Genomic DNA, 22209 nt, shown 5'->3' on the forward strand with positions numbered 1-22209 from the left:
GTCTTGTTTTGACTACGTTTCCCATGGTTCTTTGTGTTATTCTACTCCATGACCTACTTTCCCTGGTTGATTGATTAGTTATTCTGTTTCAATTATCTCATTAATTTCCTTTGTTTCATCCATGCTTATATACCCTGAGTTCTGGCTTAGTCTCTGCCCATCTTCATCTATGTATAGAGTGTATGAAGTGTATTCTGGTATTATCTTTATAAATGTCTTTATGTTAATAAAATGAATATATTTTTCATAATTAACAAGAAATACTAAATCAGAGTTAAAGGGGTGGTAAAACACCTTTTTTCGAAGGCTTGATTGTAATTGTGAGGTGCACTGTAACGTGTTCATGCTTCGTTTAAAAAAATTTGCATTATTTTTCACATATTTAACCATTATTCTACACTGCTCTGTCCCTCCTTGTAAAAACGGTCGGATGATTTCCGGGTTCTATGAAGAAGATTTTGTATATTTAGAACGATTGTAGCTAAATATTTGTCATCAGAACTATTAACCCAATACGAACACTAAACATTGGCTTTACAACAGTAGCCAAATCAAACACAAAACCATGTTTAGCATAAACAATACATAAAAGCTATAATCAAAGAATAATTTACACTGATCACATAAACGACAACAACCACAAACATTCCAAGTTCGCTGCGCTGGTGATATTAATATTCTTGGAGGAGGGGTTTATGTAAATATTGGGCTTAGTGATGTCAGCAAGCCCGCAGGAATGTCGTGTAGTCCCTACCGGCCGTTTTCTGTAGTTCTTAGAAATTGATTTCTTTAAAAGCAAATATCTCCTTTTGCTTTGAACTTTGAATGTTGTAACTTTGCAGATGTTGTTTATGCTCAAACAGCAACATTACACACTAAAGTTAGAAAAGTGAAATCGTGTTTTACCACCCCTTTAATAAAGGTGCTGACGAGTGATCCATGAGAGACAAACTTTTGTCTCATCTCCGTTTCTCCCGTTTATTCAGGACTTTTAATCTGTTGATCTGTTTGTTTCTCCAAACACTGACAATCAGCAGATGAACAGAGGAGTGTTTATCACTGAAACTACAGCATGAGAAGAAATCATTATAAGAGAGAGGGAGCATGACAGACCCTGGAGAAACTCTGTGATGAATAAAGAAGAGCAATAAATAAAACACGTATAAGGGTTTTGAGATCTTTTATGTTCAATATTTGAGTATTTTTATGTTTTTGGTGTGTTTAATCCAAGGATTTAGTGTTATATCTTAACGTTTCAATGCAAGTTCATTTTGAATAGGCTTAGATGTTGTTAATTTTACCTAAAGAAATTCTGATGTTCTTCTTTGACCTGTTTCAACACACCTTGATCAGAAGCTCCACCCTCTTACAACACTAACCAGGAATAGACTGACTTGTTATTTCTCTTTTCTGCCATACTGACTTTGTCTCGACAAAAGCAATAAAGAATCAGCGATCAGTGGAGTACGAAGGGGAAACCTTTACAGAAGAATTTGAGAAGTTTGTTTCTGAACAAGTTTGTTTCTGATCTTTGTGATTCTCATGGTGATTTATTTTTTAATCCGTCATTCAGAAAGTGAAAGTAAAGTTTAGATTGTTGGAGCTCAAACAGTGAAAATGGCTTCAGCAGCTGAAGATGATTATATTTGTCCTGTGTGTCATGAAATCTACAAGACTCCTGTTCTTTTATCCTGTAGTCACAGTTTCTGTAAAGAGTGTCTTCAACAGTACTGGAGAATGAAGGGATCTCAGGAGTGTCCTGTCTGCAGGAGAAGATCAAACTATCATCCTCCAGTTAATCTTGCGTTAAGAAACTTGTGTGAGTCGTTCCTGAAGGAGAGAAATGAGAGGTGTTCATCAGGGTCTGAGGAGATCTGCAGTTTACACAGTGAGAAACTCAAACTCTTCTGTCTGGAGGACAAACAGCCTGTGTGTATCGTGTGCAGAGATTCAACACAACATGACAATCATACATTCAGACCCATCAGTGAAGTGGTTTCATCATATAAGGTAGGACAAATGCTTCTTGATTCACAGAATGTAAAGAATAATAACGAGTCTTAAACACAGATTGTTCCGGTTACTAACGTAACCTTGGTCCTGAGGAGCCATGGCACGACCAATCGCTTGGGCCGTAGACTTAGTGGCGAGGTCGGTCATGCTGCACATCTCTTTAAAGGACGCCAGGTCAAGACCAGTTTATAGGTTTTACCAGTTTATAGGGAGCGCACAATGACTTATAACAGAGTTTGCTCAGTCCTCCGCTTCAGAGACATAGTGTCATCAAAAGTCCTCTTCGGAGCCGTCAAATGAAACCATGGCACTCGCTCAAGATGAGGGAAGCAGGGAGCCCTGCAGGAGCAACACTCGTGGCACGGCATTTTGCAACAAATGTCACTCAAATTTGCTCTTTTCATAGTGACATTGGCCCTCATTTATCATTCTTGCGTAGAAACGGGCGTATATGTTGGCGTAAGATTATGCTTACACTCTTCTCACCACCTGATTTATGAAGCTGTGCGTACCTTTGAAATCCAGGTGTACGCAATACCTGCGCTTGATAAATGCCGCGGCTGAAAACGAGCGTCATTAGAATAACACGCCCCTATATATTCAAGTGTCCGCTCCCCCCACGCCCTCATTTTACGCCATGGACACACGGAAGACGGCAAAGAAGAGAAACTTCTTTGAGAAAGAGAAAGCGAAACCAGGGAAGTGGAAAGAAACAAAATTGATTTCTAGATTTTTATTATTAATGACGCTTATTGTTATTTAGAATGTCGTTATTATTATTATTTGTATTATTATTATTATTATTATTATTATTTAAAAGAAGAAGAATGTATTTTTTTATTATTTTGTTAGTCTGAATTATTTTTTTGGTCATTGAAAGCCTTTCATTACTAAACCCAGTCCGTGCACACCTGCCGGGCCTAACCCTGGCCTAACCATCGTTTCAAAGAATAGTACAACGGCGAGCGCGTCGAGTATAAACGCCTCGTCCGTTTGGGGAGGTGCGCGCGCAGTCTGCGGAGACTCGCGCTGCGGAGCCAGGCGAAAGTATACAAGGCTTGAAATGTCAGGTAAAGCGCACAGGCTCGCAACTTAAGGAATACACATGCCTACAATTCAAATGCTTTGGTAAAGTCACACAAATTAAACATTGAAGTCCATGTTGCACAAAAATAAACACTGAAGTTTATAATTACTATGTTGTTGTTTTTTTACAGTGGGTCATAATATATCATATCTTTTTGTTTGTCAGTGCGTTTTGTGGTGTTAGGAATTGTTTTTCTGCGCATTCCCGCACTCAAAACGTGCGTACACCACCTCCTGAGCTGGCGTAGGATTTGAGCGTGCCGTACGCCAACGTCCATATTGATAAATCTCAAAGTCACCGTGGTTTTGGGTGTACGCCAGGTGTACGCTGGAAATTTGGTGTAAGCACTTTTGATAAATGAGGGCCAATGTCTCTTGAAGAGTTGCCGGATAGCCCAGAGGAGAAGCAGCGAGTTAGCTTTAGCTGTCGAAGAGCCATTAATCCGCTAGTTGAGGCTTGTTTCAACGGTGAGCAGAAAGGCTCCTATCTTCTTCTCTTTGGAGACAGCGAGGAGATGATCTTCATGTTTGAAGGAGAAAAGTTCTGATGAAAACAGTTTTCAGCGCGACTTAAATAGGCAATCGGCCCGTCCGTTTTAGCGGGCTGAAAAGCCATTTGTCTGTAGAGGTGCACAGACGTGAACCAATCAGGCTTCAGTATTCAGTGTTGATCTGATTGAACAGGGCTGCAGTGATCAGGACTGGTTGTGTTTAGTCCAGCTGAACTACATTATAAATGCAGTTTCATAGATTTGAGGAATTAGTAACTATAGGGGAAAATACATTTTCACGCTGGCCCAGTTGGCATTGGACAACCTTTTTGTTTCAGTCATTTACAAACTGTACTTTGTGTTTACTCAGGTTGTCTTTGTTTTATGGTAGGTTTTAATTTCTGAATCAATTTAATATGAGATGGGGCAAATACTTTTTCACTGCATTATATGATCATATCACTGTATTGTCTTCTCTTCACTGTAATCTGGTGTTTTAATGTATCTTTGTTCAACTCTAGGAGGAGCTCAATACAGCACTGAAGTCCTTACAGGAGAAACTTAAACGCAATGAAAAACTGAAAGCAGAGTTTGAGAAAACAGTTCAACACATCAAGGTGAGGAAACAGAAACGAGAATCATTTTCATTACAGCTGTTGGATCACTATATACAGTTATGATCTGATATAATGGATAACAGTTTATTATTTCTGTAAATGACTAGCAGCAATCTGCTTCTGAATCCGTTTTATGTCGGGTATCCGAGTTTATCTTGGATATTAATGATGTGTGTCGATTGAGATGATTGAAGTGAATGTGATCTGATTTCAGTCTCAAGCTGAGCACACAGAGCGTCAGATTAAACAGCAGTTTGAGAAGCTTCATCAGTTTCTCAGAGATGAAGAAGAAGCTACAGTCACTGCACTGAGGGAGGAAGAGGAGCAGAAGAAGCAGAGGATGAAGGAGAAGCTGGAGGAGATGAACACACACATCTCAGCTCTTTCACACACAAACAAAGACATGGAGGAGATGATGAAAGCCAATGACGTCTGCTTTCTGAAGGTCTGATTTCAGATCATTGGTTGATTGATTGATGATTGATTGAGTTCTTGATGATAAATGGTGTGTTTGTTCTGCAGGAGTTTCCAGTCTCAAGGGAAAGGTGAGTGATCTGCTCCTGTCTCTGGTCTCTCTGGTTCTGATCCAAAGCCACTGCAGTTCTGACTCCTAAATGTTCTTCCAGAGTCCAGAGCTCACAGCCGGATCCACAGATGGCTTCTGGAGCTTTGATTCATGTGCCACGATACTTGGGCAACCTGCCGTTCAGAGTCTGGAAGAAGATGCAGGACATCGTCCAAAACAGTGAGTCTGACAGCAGTAGATCTGAGCTGGACATGATGGATGGGTGGAGAGTTAGAGGCTCTTCATGACATGCTAGGGCGTGGCTAGTAAGTGTTGAAGGTGATTCATGATTGTAAGTCAAACACAACAGACTGTCATAATAAACTAATTTAAATCAAAACATAGACTATAAGAGCCAATAAAATGAAGATGATCAGATGCTGAAGATCAGACACACACTTACAGTTCTTCATCTACAGCATAAATCTCAGCAGATCTCATTGATTTATTGTTATTTAACTTTCCCAAAGTATCAGTTTCTCTTGATGGACACAAATGTCTGAATCTCATATTTAATGTTTGTAGTTGATGCCGTTAAACGCTGATGATAAAAACGAGTGTGAAACTAATAACAGCACTGACAGTGATCAGAGGAAAATGTGTTTGATCAACAGGACGAGTGTCATAATTCATAATAATCTGTGTTGGGTTCACTCTTGATCATTATATGAAGATCAGAATAAAAGCTTCTGTTGATTGTGTCTCATCAGCTCCTGTGATTCTGGACCCAAACACTGCGAATTCACGTCTCGTCCTGTCTGATGATCTGACCAGTGTGAGATGGAGCAGGAACTATCATCCTGTTCCTGATAATCCAGAGAGATTTGACGGTTATTACTGTGTTCTGGGTTCAGAGGGTTTTAACTCAGGAACACACTGCTGGGATGTGGAGGTTAAAGAGAGTGAATACTGGACTCTTGGAGTAACTACAGCATCAAACCAGAGGAAGGGAGATGTTTTCTTCAACACTGATGTCTGGAGTGTGGAGTATAATGAGGACGGAGTGCCTTTTGGTTCTGGTTTTCGTGTTAATCAGAAGCTTGATCGTGTGAGAGTGAATCTGGACTATGACGGAGGAACGGTGTCGTTCTCTGATCCTGTAACTAACACACATCTACACACATTCACAACCACCTTCACTCACACACTGTTTCCATTCTTTCATTGTTCTTCCTCTCTGAGGATCTTACCGGTCAATAGTCAGTAAACGTCACTCCTGTAGATCTGGATCTTCCTGCTTTCATCATGTTTTCAATATTTAATCCATATCACATGAGTAAGAGTGCTGTTGATCTGAATATCAGTACGGTGGCTGTGATTGGGCCGTGATGATCACATGACTGATATCCAGCACTACAGCAATACTCAGATCAATAAACAAGAAGTTTTCATTTATATTCCACTTCACACAATTAGACCGATTAGAGACCGTTTCAGCATTCATGTTTTCAGGAGAATTGACATTTACCCCATTATTTCAGTCAATGTGTGTTTATTCATTTCTAAACTTTTTGCATCATAAATATATGTGTGTGTAACATGTATGCTGTGTCTCTGTTTTTGGTTCTCCCCTGTCACACTCGTAAGCTGAACCCGAAATCGCCCCCTAAACCCTCATTCACTATTCCTTACGTTAGTCCACTAATACTGTTCACTTGAAGGAGTGAATGAAAAGGAGTGAATTCGGACAGCCGTTGAGCGTACATCAGTTGTGCACTCGCCACTGCATTGCATTGTGGGATAGAATGAGTGTACTCAATAACGTCCACTATGGTTTCGGACACCACTATAAATGGCTGTCGCTTCAAATAACGCTCTATTTGAGGGTATAGGGGGCGATTTCGGATTCTGCCCTAGTTTTCCTACTGTGTCTAATTAGTCATCTTGTTCACCTGTTCTGTCAATCACCTTGTTAATTCTCCTGATTATTTAATCCCTAGCTGTGTCCGAAACCACTCCTTATCCACTATATAGTGCACTATATCGGGCGTCGGCCATTTTGTAGTGATGTCCGAATTCTGAGTGAATGACATCATTCCCTACATTAATTCACTACTTTTACCCACAATCCTTTCTGATTTTGAGTGTAAATCTGAAAAGTAAAAAAAAAAACGTTGTACCTTTACTCCCTTTGCGGAATCTCAAAAATATGTTTTTTAATAATTCATGAATTGTAAATTTGTAAATGTGAACAGAGATGCCAAGAGAAAAATATGTTTTATCCCTGGATTTGATCCATATCAGGAATCAGAAATCGTTTTCGTTTAGATCGTTCAGAAATCGAGAAATCTCAAGCTAGCACTGACATGACCAAATATAACTTTCACAGACATTTACATGTTTAATCAGCAATTCATCTCTGTATATAGTGTCAATTTATGGATTGTGGATTAAATATGCATAATTGTTTGTGAATGTTATATTTGGTCAGGTCTGTGCTAGCTTGAGGTCTGTAAAGATGTAATGTAAGGCATCTGTGTTCACATGTTTTTGTACTGACTGCCATTACTTTGCCCTGCTGATGGTCACAAATATGGCAGATGATCGTAAAAATTCACGTGACTGAAGCAGATGGACTGAAGCAGATTTTGTCTATAATTATAATAAAACTCTTACTCATCTGTTGGGTTGTACATCATTTGCTTATAAAATAGGTTAGAGGCCATCCATCCAGCCCTCATCCTAACCAAAGAGTGTAGAAGCCAAGAGGTGAAATGCTGGTGCTTTATTGGTAACAGCCATTAGGTGGCGCAGAAAATGGCAACAGGACAACAGCACAGATACACAAACACAGACAGAATGACAACGAGAGAGAAGTCAAAGTGGAATACAAAGAACGCAAAATTAAGTCATCAGTAAATTTAATGACACCTACAGTAAATGTTGCATTGTCTTATAGGCCTGCTTGTTTTATGTTATTAGTTGTGGAATCCAACCATTAAGTAGGTCTTTCCATTTTGTGCAACTTTACACATTTACTAATAGTAAGGTAGAGCGTAATCTCTGATGAGATCCGAGCAACTTTGGTTGACACTTTGGTCAACTATGGTCTAACAATGAGGGAGGCTGGGCAAAGAGTACAGCCAAATTTGAGCAGGTTCGCTGTAGCATCCATCATCCAGACTTTCCGAAATGAGAATAGGTAAGGAATCTACTCTCAAAGAAAATTGCAGAACTGCATATCAATATAGTCCTCAATGAGTACAGTAGTACAGTACTGCCTGTGGACTATTCTGTAGGACTGTAAACATTGTAAGGCTGGTGCCAGTATGTCTGATCGACCCCTCGATGAAACAAATGACCCTCCTGAGAATTAACACTTGAACTATCTCCTGCATATGTAACAGGAGCTTCCGAGACGCAGCACACAGTGCAGCTCACACTTCACACACACAATCTCCCCTTCATCCCCTTCCTCCTCCTCACCTAAAATACACTGAAAACCTATGCAATGTTAAGTATGTACAAGAAGTAGCTATGCATGTTTGATATCATTTAAAGTGTCTCAGTGCGCCTGGTAAAATGGTCTCATTCTCCCAACCATAATGAAAAGCTAAAAGAAGCTGTAAAATATGATAAAAGTGATGTGTCCCTAATAGTCCGTGAGGCACACCCCCAAATTTCAGAAATTAGTATCATAAGAGGGCACCAATGTTGCTCTTTTTTATTCAACAGAGGGATGTCCCTGGACCACAAAAAAGCATGACAGTAATTCCTAGTGGGTAGCTTAAGGTACAAAAATCACCAATTTTATGTATGACCTTCCCAAAATTTGTCCGTTATTTCTTTAATTCATTATTTTTGGTACCAAACCATTTATACTTGGTGATATCTAGGTTGGAATATTGTCAAAACTTTAACTTGTTTCAATAATATAGGTATTATGATTATTTTTCTGCATAAAACATAGTGGTGTACAGCTTTCACTCATTGTTTTAAACTGAAGACCAGTCTGTATATGCTTCCATGTAACAGGCAGAGTAGATTTTGCAATGTTATATATTATACAATTATTGATTAATCTATCAAGTCAATTCATTGTATGCTAATTACCATGTATAACAAAACAACAAGTGAAGTGAATGCCAAGTGCCCAAATTGTACATTTGTTGACTGTCCATGTACTGGTGCTTGAGATATCTTTATAATAGATGCACACACATATATGCAGAAACACACATAAGCAGACATTTACTATATTACACTCCTGAAGGCAGACAATAAACATCAAATTAATTTACTGCTTGCAGAAAAAATAAGGCTCAGGAAGAGAGATCTCCTCAAAAGAAACGGCCTAAAATTTAAAACAAGTGTTTACAGTTTTTCTCGATTGTTTACACACATTTTCTGAAAGCATGCCTCATATTCTCAGAACTCTACACACAAATCAAAAAACACACACACAATGGGCAAAACCCCTCAATTCTCCTGCAAAATGAAACTTTACATTCAAAACAATGTTATTTCTTCTCAAAATGGTATTTTGTTTTCAAATGACACACACAAACCATCATATGAATAGACATTTATAAGAACCAGTTGAACACTGATGTGCTCAATGTGAAACACTATGATGAATGGAAAACACTTCTTCTCCATTCATCATAATGACTTAGGCCTTTTTTTTTGTTCAGTGTTACACTTACTACAGACAGTACATACATAAGTGTGTTGTAAAATATTTGAGAATATTGTTTTTATACTCACACAAATACACGGTAACAAATATATTTTATTTTTCCCACAAAAACAATGTACACAGTGTACATGCCAACCAACACAAAGTTGTACATACAGTGGTCTACATACAAACTAACAGAAGAATTGACTGTATACAGTTACAGTAAAAAAAAGAAAAGAATCCAGTGTTGGCATCCATTGCTCCATTGAAGAGCTCACCTGTTGCCCTTTTATGCTAAAGCTCTGATTGCTAATTGTAAAACTGTGTGATGGGTGTTTGCCCATGTGATGAGTCAGTGTGCATATCTGAATGGCAGTGTGTTCCTTGTGAAAACAAGAGATTTCTGCATGAAAATTGTGCCAAAAGCAGAGAATTGTGTGTAGTGTTTTGAAAAAGGTGTGTTTTAGATCTGCAGTTTGAGTGTAAAGCAGGAATTGTGCTTGTAGTTTAGCAGAATTGGTTCAGGGGGTTGATGAATGAGTTACATGTTGTGGTCATTGTGTCTCAAGTACCAGTATTTGTGTGTAAACAATTGAGAAAAACTGTAATACATTGCACTGAAGAGGACCCAGAGAAGAATTTAACAACACCAATGGACTGGATTTCGTGGACAACATTGGTTAAGGCAGCAGAAATAAGAAATCAGATTAGATTTGGCTGAGAGTTGTTTTGAAGGAGAGATTCCACAAATATGGTATCACAGGAGGTGCCGGAGTCTCTTTACAATGAAAAGGGATTTGGAAACACTCAAAAGCAAGCCATTAGACACTACAACAGAAACAATGGCAAGAAGGTCCATATGAACTCAGAGCTCTAGTTCATTGGTGTATGAAAAAATCTGCATCTTTTGTGAGAAGTCTATGCATTGAAGCAAGTTTGATTGCGGAAGGCTCAGCTTCAAAAACACTTGAAGGGCGAAGCTACAACAGAGGTGTAAGAGTTCATAAACTGGTTTATGAGGCCCTCTTGAGAATACTTTGGAGTCGTTTCAGTGAACAGGGAAACCTAAGTTCTAAAGTGCAAGATGCACTCAAGTCACTGAAAGACCTCAGTGATGACATTTCACCAGACACATTTGAGATGGTTGTCCAAAGCCCATCATTGATCCTGCTGTTTGATGAATTTGAGAAGTACATGGACATACAGCGGCACACAAATGGTAACCTCTCCAAGTTCTGGATGTCATACATTGACATTGTAGAAATTTTACTGGCAACACTCAGAGCCTGAAGGGAAGGGGACTGTCATCTTTATTTGTCATCAGTAAGGAGAATGATTCCATGGGTGTTTGCCTATGACCACTTAAATTATGCCAGATATTTGCCAGTATATTATGCACAAAGGCAATTACTCCACAGGGATCATATGGGCTCAGAAGAATACCTTCTGAATGGTGGATTCTCAGTCCAGATAGGATCAGAAAACCCATTTGGTCATATTCCTGTTGACCAGGCTGTGGAGGAAACAGTGAATAAAGATACCCAGACACCTGGTGGAACAAAAGGATTCAGCTTGAAACAGTCCACACTAGCTAGATATTATCTGACTTCAGAATTCTGCAAATCTTTCTTGAGCTCTCTCCTTCAGCTTTTCAAATCAGAGAGACTAAGTGCAGCACCTATCAAATAATTCCACGATAGACTTCCTAAGCATCAGCTCCCACCATGTGAAGACACTCTATTCAAGCATGTACTTCGAGCTAATTATCAAGCTGGAATATGGCGACGTTGTCTGGAGGCTTGCCCTACTATCCCAAGCCCGGTGGGAAAGGGGTGGATAAAGAATGGCGACCTGGAGGTGGACTGGATGATTGGCCCAGCAGCTCCAGAGGCAGTGCTTGCCTTCATATCGTGCAAATGTACACGCTCATGCACTCTTCCAAAGTGTACATGTCTAGCTAATGTGTACAGACCTATGCAAACTGGATTGTGACAACAGAGAGCAGAATGATATAATGGAAAGTGACATTGACATTGGTGGGGATGAAGATAATGATGACACAGACACTGAATAACTTTGTTACCTGTGTGTGACTAAGGGGTTCTTAAAGCTGCTCATTTGTACACTGGACTTGTGGTTTAGTTTTCTTTAAAAGTTCTTCTTGGGGCTAATACCCAACTAGGTGGATGTTCATGAAAATATTTTCCTAAAAATGTTGGTATATTGAACCATATTTGCACAATAATGTTTTTTTGTGTTAATAAAATTTCAAAATTGTGTTATATTTTCCTTAGTTTTTTGTATATTTTCTGTCCTAAAGAGCCTATATAGAGGCTTTTGCATCTGAACTCTTCATATGATTTTATTTTACTTTATTTAATTTCACAGTGATATTTCATCATAAAAGAGAAGATCTAAAGCAATAGATATGTCAGTATAACAGTTTATCAATGTTGAGATTTATTTAGCATAATTAAAATTTGTCATTTTCATACCTTAAGCTATCTACATGGCACTGCTATCATGCATTTTTGTGGTCAGGGGGCATGCCTGTTTTGAAAAATAAACATTAGAATTGGTGCCCTTTTTGATACCAATTTTCTGCCCGCCTCACGGACTATAAAAGGTGTTCCCTCCCCCAGATCCTCCATTCAGACTATACCTCCTATATGGAAAACAAGAACCCATTCATGTACAAATTCTGATCTCACAGTTGTGAACCCCTCAATAGGGAACCAAAATCTAATTATAATGACAGACATAATAATGGTAAGAATATTGAATTATCTGGGTTTATAAGGAAAAGGAGCAGAAAAGTTCGGGGAGTCTGTAGGTTGACTTCCCACACAACCACTGTGTGTAATTTTAGTTGCCAGGTAATAATTTCTACAAATTCCTCTATTTCTGAATTGTTGTTATGATATGCTTAACTGATGATTTTATTCTTATGAATTGGATTTTGAATTATTGTTTCATTACCTGGTCAATAAATTGTAAACGTTTGATTTTATTCTGACTGACTCAGAGATTGTTTTTCCTAAGTAGATTATCGGATTCGTATATTTCCACAAGTTTGCGTCAGAGATTAGTGATGACTAATATCTGGTATCAAATTCAAGTGTGCTTGGATGAGGAGAAGAGTCATTTTCCGTCTAGAATCAGCAAATGCTGTTTGATCAACCTAGATTTGGGTGCGTCTAATTACCTCTGTTCTAATTTAATGTTACTTTAGATAAGTGTATGTGGAATGCCACAAGCTTGGCCAAGCCAAAGCCATTTTAAGAAAAGTGAAGTTGATCGACTAATGTCTTTTAATGATGGTCAAGACCTCTACTAAAGTAAAACGATTGAATTAAGTTCCTGAGGAGGCACTTCAAGGGGGCTATTTACATATCTTCAATTGTGTACGTGTGAATACGGCAAATCCCAGATATTTAGCCAATTACCTCTGTTTTGATGATCGGGACTGGCGAAACTGTGCAGGAGACCTTGCGAGGACCTCAAAGCAATATAGTTTCCTGATCTAAGCGGGAAAAATATAATCAGAGTTTAAAAGAATAATCAAATATTCATTCAAGCTTAATGATGCACAGACATCATTAAAATCTTTTTCATTTATAGAGTCAGATGAAATAACAAGTCAATACATGTGAGAAAATATATTGCATTTAATCTTGTTGTGTTGCGAAAAGGAAAGACAAGTAATACGCAGAGAAACCTTCCCCGTATTATTGGAAACCCTCATTGGACCAATAGACGGGCTTACAGAATAATCAAACATTCACCTAAATTTAATGATTAACAAACATCAAGTAAACCTTTTTATTTTTGGAGTCAGATGAAACAAAGAGGTAATTAAATTAATTAGCTGAACGCTGTAAAGACAGTAACACGCAGTAAACCTTCACCCGCTTATCAGAAACTGGCGTTGGACTGATTGGGCAGGGCCTTATACCGTGGTGACCAGTGTTGGGAACGTTACTTTAAAAAAGTAATTAGTTATAGTTACTCACTACTTGTTCCAAAAAGTAACTGAGTTAGTAACTGAATTACTCTATAATAAAAGTAACTCGTTACTAGGGAAAGTAACTATTTGCGTTACTGTAAAAAAAAAAAAAAAATGCTATATGTCAAAGAATTTGGATTTTTTTGAGCAGTTTTCACAAGTCAGTTGAAATGAGTAGAACAGACAGGTGTTTGTACATAACTTTAGATATTTATTGCACATCGACAGATATAACATTTTATATGTTTTATATAATTAGTTTATTAATTAAATTAATAAAAAGACAAAAAGACCTTGAGGTATGTTTGGTAATTGTACCTGAATGAATTGAATGTTTTTATGTTTCCACTGTTCGATCGCGTCCGCGCCTCACACACACACACGCACACAAATGTAAACACTTTACGACTTTTCGATCGCGCCCGCGCCTCTTTCTATTTCTCTCTCTCTCTCACACACACACACACATGTAAACACTTAGCAACTTTTCGTTCGCGCCCGCCAACCTTTCAGTCAGGATTGCTCCTAACTCGCCATCTCTGCTGCTTCATCGAATCTGTTTGTATGTGTGTGTGGCGCGTGTGCTGGAATGCGTTTAAAAACACTGGCTCTGATTGGCTACCATGAAACACATGACACTGCCTTAGCCAATCAGAATCGCTTACCTCGTTATTAACCTATTTTTTACAGTCTATGTTATTAACCCACCTCCTCACTAGCTGTGCGAGCCAGGGGTGCGTTCGGATTACACAGTTTATTCAATCAATGCATAGTAACGCACCGCATTTAACGTTTTTACAGTCTATGTTATTAACCCACCTCCTCACTAGCTGTGCGAGCCAGGGGTGCGTTCGGATTACACAGTTTATTCAATCAATGCATAGTAACGCACTGCATTTAACGTCCAGTAATGTTAACGGCGTTGTAACGACGGGAAAAGTAATTAGTTAGATTACCCCGTTACTGAAAAAATAACGTCGTTACCTAACGCCGTTCTTTTAAACGGCGTTATTCCAAACACTGGTGGTGACCCCGACGTGATCTCGCAACTCAGGCGTCTTTTCAGGGGAAAATATTGGGATTTTTCAACCAACAAGAGGTTTGATCTTCTTCTCTTCCTTCAGTATTTATGGTAAATTAATTCTTTTTTCCATTTTAGAAGTGTTGAAGGAAAAACAGACGCACCCCATATAAACACATTTTTAGAATGGGTCGGTAACACCCAGTTAGACCGGAGACCTCAGAAATCCAGTAAAGCTTGAGAATTAGACACAAACACATGTCAGGGACATGATAGCGGCAGCCTAGATGAGGTAAAGGAGGAAAGAAGTTGTGCAGCCATAAGAAATAAGGGGTTACAGAGCAAACCTGACCAGGCACGTGCAGAGGGGGGGGGCGTTGGGTGCTCGAGCACCTGCCCCTTTGCCCCTTGGTGCCCAAAGTGCCCTTTTGTCAAGGCAAAATTTCCTCTCCTTTTTTTGTAATTAAAGGCCCTTTTGTGGATGCCTGCCCAACCTAACTATTAGTAAAATTAATAAATAATAATTTAGCCGTAAATGAAATGATCCACATGATGACCTTTCACCTGACGAACTCATCCGGAACGATTCCTCACGCTGCACGCACATTCTTTAATTTCGCGCGGCTACGCGCACTACCAGAAGATAAAATCTGCGGCTGCTGGTAAGTGGCGTTTCATTTTCAGCGAAGTGATTTTGATGTTTGTTTACTTATTATTATTATTTTACAAGGACGACGTGAAGAGAGCATGCAGAGATGTTGTTTATATTGCAGTGTGTAGGAGGTAGAAGTAACTGTTTTCCTGAATGCCATCAAGATTAAAAACCGAGACTGATTTCATAACAGGTCAATAAACAAATAGTTAAAATTAAGTCACTTACATTTTAGACGCAATGACTGTTTTTGTTCTGTTTCAGCAGCGAAAATAGTTCCAAACAAATATCACCGCACAATCATCGCGCATCTCACAGCAACACTTGTTGTATTACTGAATGATTCAGCATTTTGAACGAATCGGTTGAGTCAAAGATTCAATTACCCATTCACAAACTGCCTCATTCTGAATAAATCAGCCGATTGAACGAATCGTTTGAATGAATGACTCAATGACTCGCTCATTAAAACGGTCGCCTGCCGCCTCCTACTGGCGGTTTAGTTTCATAAAGTATCATTCTTTTCAACATTCCTTATTTTTGTATAGTCAAAAATATTTAAAATAATCTAATTTAATACAGTTATAATTTTTCAATGTAAATTATTTAATGTGATTGGTAACTATAATATAATAACTATAATATATTGATCAAATTTAAGAATTTGAAATGAAAGTTGGAGCATACATTTAATAAAATTAGGGGAAAGATGCCCTTTATAAAAGATACAAAAAATTAGAGATTTCAAACAGTGATGTAATGAAACATTGACAATTTAAGTTTGAAGGGAGAAAAGCCTCTGTTTAGGCTATTAAGGAAATGTAATTTTGCCAAAAGAAGAACTTTTATTTTATATAAATGTTAATTTTAAATCAGCCTACTTCAGTGTGATATGTTACCATACTATCATGCTTAACACTAAGAATTTGAATAATTGTAATGTGATGATCAGATGCAGATATCTAAATCAAAGAATATGGGCGGTTTGCGGGTGGATTATTTATTTTTAACAGTGGATTCGGGCAGATTCGGGTGACTCAAAGTGCACCAGATTAATGAATTTATCTTTAAAATGTACAAAATTTTCTTACGGGGGGGCATGCCCCCCGACCCCCTAGAGGTACCAAGCTCCACCCACAAAAATGATGTGGGAAACACATTAGGCTATATGATGATCTACAAAGAAATACACATTTTATTATCTTATTATTAAAATACATTATTAGGATTTTACCACCTCCGCCTCATTTTAAGCCAGGAAAAACACAGCCCCATTTAAAGCCTTGTTCCATGTGCCCCCCTTTTATACTTTGAGCACCTGCCCCTCCAGAGGTCTCTGCACGGCCCTGAACCTGACCAACTCCTCTTGACACTTGAAATCTAGGCGAGGTTCCTGATTCAAGGTTAATGGAACAGTTGGCATTATTATAAAGAGTTCTTATAAATTTGCAGAATGTGTGAGTGGGAAAGCCACTGCTGAACTCGGCCCTGGTGTGTCCTCAGGGATTGAGGCAATGAGGACGGGGGGGCTGGTGCAATGCCTCTGTCCCAACACCTCATCCATGAGGACAAACCAGGGCCGAGTTTCAGCAGTGGGATTCCCACTCACACCCTCACCTGTCCCAGGACACTTGCAATCCTAAGGCAGAGCAAATTAACCATGGCTTGTTAACAACAACAGCATAATACATTTCAGCAAAGATGTGTGTATTAACTTTCTTACTTTTTTTTGTTTAGTTTTTTGCCTGTATGGGAGTTACGGTTACCCTCCCCAGCAGATCCATATTCTCCAGAATTGCTCTAAAAAAGCAGAAAAGGGTACTTAATATTAAGTAAATAAGTACTTGCATATTATGTGCAAATATTACAAATAGGTCGTTGTCTTTCCTCCAAGACACGCTAGTGGAGTTTTTCACCCCGTAAAGAAATGTTCGTTTTCAGACTGAAAATTAGAATTTATTAAGTTGAGCTGTCTGCTCCCTGAAACAATTAATAAACTAATATTAGCACAAGTTTAGCCTCAAACCACCTGACAAATGAAGCCACGCAATGTTGATGAAGGAGTTAAGATGAAGTTTATAAAAAAAAAAAACTTGTGGCTTTTAACTGTGGTTTCGCTAGCTATTTGAGTAAATGAAAACACAATACTTACATTAAAATGTGAATTTGCTGCCACAACCGAACTCTCGGTCACCATTTTTTAAAATAAAAATGCTGTCGTCACCGGAGTGCAATGACTTATGGGGTAGGATAGGCCGCTAAGGATCCTTTTATGTATCCTTCCTTTCACGGGGAAACGAAGGGTGCATTTGGCGTCGCTTTTGAATCAGAGTAGCCTTCGTCACGCCGCGGTGACGCAACCGGCCATCGAATATGGCCTTCGGAGGATCCAGCCTTCACATTGGGACACAGATATGGTGTTTGGAGCTGTTGTTGGGGCGAAAGGCACAATTATTAACATGATGATAAACAGCTGGCTGATTTTTCCATTTGTTGACATGACAGATTCAGATGGTAAATATCAAATATCAAGTTGGGTGTCCACCTCAGAGATTATCACCATATTTATAATGAAACCATGATATTTAAAATATATAATATTAATCATATCATATAATAAAATATCATATTTATTTGTTACTACTGTAAAGCTTTTTTAAATAACTATGGGATATCATTCAGTGTTTCAGAATGTTTTTGTTTCTGTACTTTTAAAATATATTTTTATATTAACAAATTTTATCATTATCAAAAACATTTACTTAAAGTAATTAAGTTCCAATTAAACTTATCTGACTCCATTTTATCACAACCTCGAATTTAGGTTAGAATGCCAATTGGTTATTTGTCATTTATATAATAGTTTAGCAGCACATTTGATTATTCTTTTCAACTCTTTACTTATATTTTACCCGTTCACATTAGGAAGCTATGTTGCTGTGAGGCCGTTTACACCTGGCCACTTCATGCGTGTTCTGTGATTGGATGGCTATCTGATCGTGAAAAGACCAGGTGTAAACGCCCTCCGAAACGCATTCGAGATGGATTTGAATCCGATCGCTCAAACCACTTCAGGAGGAGGTCATTCCAGACGAAACTGGACAAGTTTAAATGCCTCTGGTTGTTGAAACCACATACGTCAGCGCTTGTCTCCTCCCAAACGGAAGTACGTCATGCGCTTTAGCCGCGGCAGAGGCAGAAACAAACACGGATGATACTCAGGGATGGAGCAGCGGCGAAACTCTGACACTTATTTCTTTATGGAGCGACGAAAGCGTGCAGCAAAAATGATCAAGAACTTTTAGGAACAAAGCAATATATGAAGACGTGATGATTATGAAGGTGTCATTTCAGTCTTATGCACACCCATTCAAGTAAAGTGTTACCAAGTCTTCAAATAATTTACCGCAAAGCTAAAGATAATAATGGTAAAAGTGGACGGGCCAGAGTAACATGTCCATTTTATGAAGTTTTGGATCGGGTGTTAGGAGATAAGCCGTCTTTCGTACCTGGAGAAGGCGAGGTGTTGGATACGACCAGTTTGGCAGAAGACATTGTCCACGTTGAAGAAGGTTTGTATGCTTGGTCTGTGCTTCACGTTCTCTAGCAAGTTAAAAATACAATAGTAATTAACAAAATTCTAAATGTTCTAAAAATTCTAAATCTCGTATGTGTATATAGTTCTGTAGTTACTTTTATGGGCCAAAAATTTTATATAGTGAATTATCATGACAACTAGTTAAAAAGGCTTATAAATGGGCCATGTCCTTTATTCTTCTTTTATCTAGTGTTGTTTAATATTGTTTAATATTGTTGTACACAAGTTTGTTTAATATTTAGTTGACTTAGTAGTAGGGGGTGGGTAGGAAATAATAATAGATAGTCTTACAGAAAATCAGTTAACTTTAACCCATACAAGTGATAATAGTAATTGCAGTAATCAAAGTAGTAGTAGTAATCAAAAATATTGTCACTTTACCATATTAACCTTTTCGTCTTTTTAACAGACGTGGATGAGATTGATTCAACTGATAGACCCTCTTCCGAACCCACTCCTGAACCCACTCCCAAACCCACATCAGAAGATGATGGTCAGGAGCGTGTTTTGAGCGTGCCAAGGGAGATCGGGTGCTGGAGGTCAGTGCTTTTGGCGAAAACTCTGTAAATGCTGAGATAAATATATACAATATTTGTGTTCTGTGGAATTTTCATTTTTGGGCACACTAAGTAAATAATGCAGGTTCTGTACTTTTCAAAGCAAACTCTTTTTCTTATATATTTTAGTTAGGCATTTGATGTAATCTACTATTTTAAACTAACAATACATCAACTTGGTCTTTTTTCTTTTTGGATCACGGAAAAGGAAGAAGACAAAACTAGAAGCCACAGTTGAATGCTTTACAAAGGCCCTGTGCGATAATCTGTCAAGAGAGATGGAGCTCGCTATGCAAATGTAAGCCGCCCAGAATGAACATGAGGCAAGAGTGTTTGGTATGATGATCCAAGCCATCACAAATACACACCCCATGCCCCCCCCCCCAAGCCCCCAGTATAACAGGCCATTTCCAGCACAAAATCCACACTTGCCTCAGACCCACACTAACTCACCTGGGCCCAATGGCTCACAGTCCACAACCTACGGACCCGCCACAGACTCCTCATCAGGCAGACACTATCACTAGATGAAGACCAGGAAACCCAGACATTCACTCCACTGTAATTCTTCCAGAGTCACCATTTCTTGTTTTTGAAAAACTAAGTTAAACATTTTTCACCAAGTTAACATACTTTTGGTAATATAAAAAACAAATTCAAGTTGTTTTTGACTGTTAAATTTATGTTATTGTGAGCCATATACATTTCAGTTTACCTTTGTACTCAATTGTGACCTCTTCAGTGGAGTTTAACCTTTGACTCTAGAGCTTTTGGGTATTGTGTTACAATGCTCTTCATGTACAGTTTGAGTTATACGATGTTTCTTGTTAAACACAACAAATAATTTTGCCTTTGGGTGTTGCAACTTTATTTTCAAATATTGCATATGTAAATTATTAAAGGATTTGTTCACCTCCAAATGAAAATTTCCTGATAATTTACTCACCCCAATGCCATCCAAGATGTCCATGTCTTTCTTTCTTCAGTGGAAAAGAAATTAAGTTTTTTGAGGAAAACATTTCAGGATTTTTCTCCACACAATGGACTTCAATGGCAACCAGAATGTTGAAGTTCAAATCAATGCAGTTTCAAAGGGCTCTGCACGATCCCAGCTGAGGAATAGGGTCTTATCTGGCGAGACGATCAGTTATTTTCAAAAAAAAAATTGAGGTGAACTAATCCTTTAAAGTGTGGTTTATGCTGCTATTTACTTAACTTGATACAGCCAGGCACATATCGTCACCTTCCTAAAATAATTGCCTAAGTCATTTTTTGACAATTTTTTTTTTTTTTTTGCATAAGTCATCTTCTCATGATGCTGGCCACCTCTGGTAAAATCGCCCACATCCTCAGTTGAACAGATCATGCATTTCTACCCCTGTAGTATAATGGCCAATGTCAAGAGTGTGACTTAGGCTGTTTTATTTTGCCTAAGTCAAAAGACAATGAGACTTAGGCAATTTTATAAGCTTTTCAAGATGGCAGTTGCATCAAGAAGAACGAAAGTCTACTCGGCCTCTGAAGTTAGGTTCAGTTTTTTGTGTTTTCTGAGAAACCTGAAAAAATGACTTAGGCAATTATTTTAGGAAGGTGACGGCCTTTTTTTTTTATAAATAAAAGTTTCAAATGTTCACCATCTTCAGTTAACACTCTGACAAACACGTGACTTCGTAGAAAACAGAAAAACTAATGTTCAGAAATAGATGAGCTGCATCTTAATTTCAGCTTGAACATGTTGCAAATGGAAAGGTGATTGCTACTCCTGTTGTCCCTGCTCAGAGAAAAAACTGGTCAAAGCAATGTAAATCTTGCGGGGTTGTGTGTCTTAATGGGAATTGTGCATTGTGTGAGCGTGACAAGATGGCGCCGGTGTATGTGGCTTGCCGTCTGTTGCTTGGCGTATTTGTCTTCGTTTTGTTTACTGATGTATGTCCTACTGTTATGAGTCTACAAGCTGTGTTAACCTATGATCGTCAAACTCTATTCGACATTAAATCTTCGACGGAAGGATTGCATACCATAATACCAGGATGCGACACTCATTGCCTTCCTACCCACTGTCCGTTCCCGAAGTATCTTTGTCGACTGTACTGCTTACCTTGCCGGAGAAAGCATCGTAGAAGACGTGGAAATCGAGGCGGCCTTTTAGTAAAACTGAAGTCAAGCCTATCCACCCAGATGGTTTTACCATATTCACCCTTATGTGATCTAATTAAGAAGAACGACTATTTTATCGCCGTCCGTTCTATGGAGATGCCGTTCCAGTGGATTACACCTGTCCCAGACTTCGTTGATCAGCCCCCGCTGCATCGGCCCCCTGTGCTTCGTAGACGGAGAGTGACTTCGCAAAATCTACGATCTCTGCCTCGCGAATTGGATGTAACGGAGGCCTCTACTGAACTAAGGTTTGCTCTAATAAATGTGCGATCTCTAGCAAACAAAACATTTATTTTAAGCAACTTTTTTAATACTCAGAGCCTGGATATTTTATGTCTGACAGAGACTTGGCTAAATACTGGTGACTTAACCCCGTTTTCGGAATTACTCCCTCCAAATTGTGGCTTTCTGAATTCCCCTCAGGCCTCTGGTCGTGGAGGTGGTGTTTCATCTATTTTTAAGAAATCTTTTAATTGTCGTTTTCTTCACACCACAGTGTTTACCAGTTTTGAACTGCAATTGTTTCAACTAAACACTACAGAACCAATTGTTTGTGCAATTATATATCGGCCCCCTAAATATAACAAGGATTTTATACAGGAGTTTTCAGACTTTGTAGGTGAGATTTGTTTAAAATATGATTCTTTTTTAATTGTGGGAGATTTCAATGTGCATGTTTGCTGTCCTTCCAATGCGCTAGCAAAAGATTTTCTGGATATGATTGACTTTTTTAACCTCACACAACATGTTTCTGGATCCACTCATGTTCATGGACATACCTTGGACTTAATATTAACTTATGGTCTCTCTGTTGGGAATGTTAAA

General features: G+C 38.6%; 2 protein-coding genes across 2 annotated transcripts in view; one reads left to right on the top strand and one right to left on the bottom strand.

The window, feature by feature from the left end:
- Window positions 1-22209, bottom strand: part of LOC311278748 (nuclear factor 7, ovary-like) — a 1193180-nt gene that overhangs the window by 670744 nt on the left and 500227 nt on the right. The gene's annotated exons all lie outside the window — the stretch shown is intronic.
- On the top strand, window positions 1394-6314 carry LOC311278766 (zinc-binding protein A33-like). The gene is made up of 6 exons (XM_084389793.1): window positions 1394-2010; window positions 4112-4207; window positions 4422-4652; window positions 4730-4752; window positions 4834-4952; window positions 5483-6314. The coding sequence occupies exons 1-6, from the start codon at window positions 1618-1620 to the stop codon at window positions 5977-5979; spliced, it is 1359 nt and encodes a 452-aa protein (XP_084245919.1). The 5' UTR covers window positions 1394-1617; the 3' UTR covers window positions 5980-6314.

Source organism: Rutilus rutilus (genome assembly GCF_951802725.1).
Source record: "Rutilus rutilus genome assembly, chromosome: 19".
In the NCBI taxonomy this organism is placed as follows: Eukaryota; Metazoa; Chordata; class Actinopteri; order Cypriniformes; family Leuciscidae; genus Rutilus; species Rutilus rutilus.

Bases quoted from the DNA above. Each gene is read 5' to 3' on its own strand.
- LOC311278766 (XM_084389793.1), top strand. From the start codon at position 1,618: ATGGCTTCAGCAGCTGAAGATGATTATATTTGTCCTGTGTGTCATGAA. The intron at 2,011-4,111 runs GTAGGACAAATG...GTTCAACTCTAG, and splicing joins AAGTGGTTTCATCATATAAG to GAGGAGCTCAATACAGCACT. The intron at 4,953-5,482 runs GTGAGTCTGACA...GTGTCTCATCAG, and splicing joins GCAGGACATCGTCCAAAACA to CTCCTGTGATTCTGGACCCA.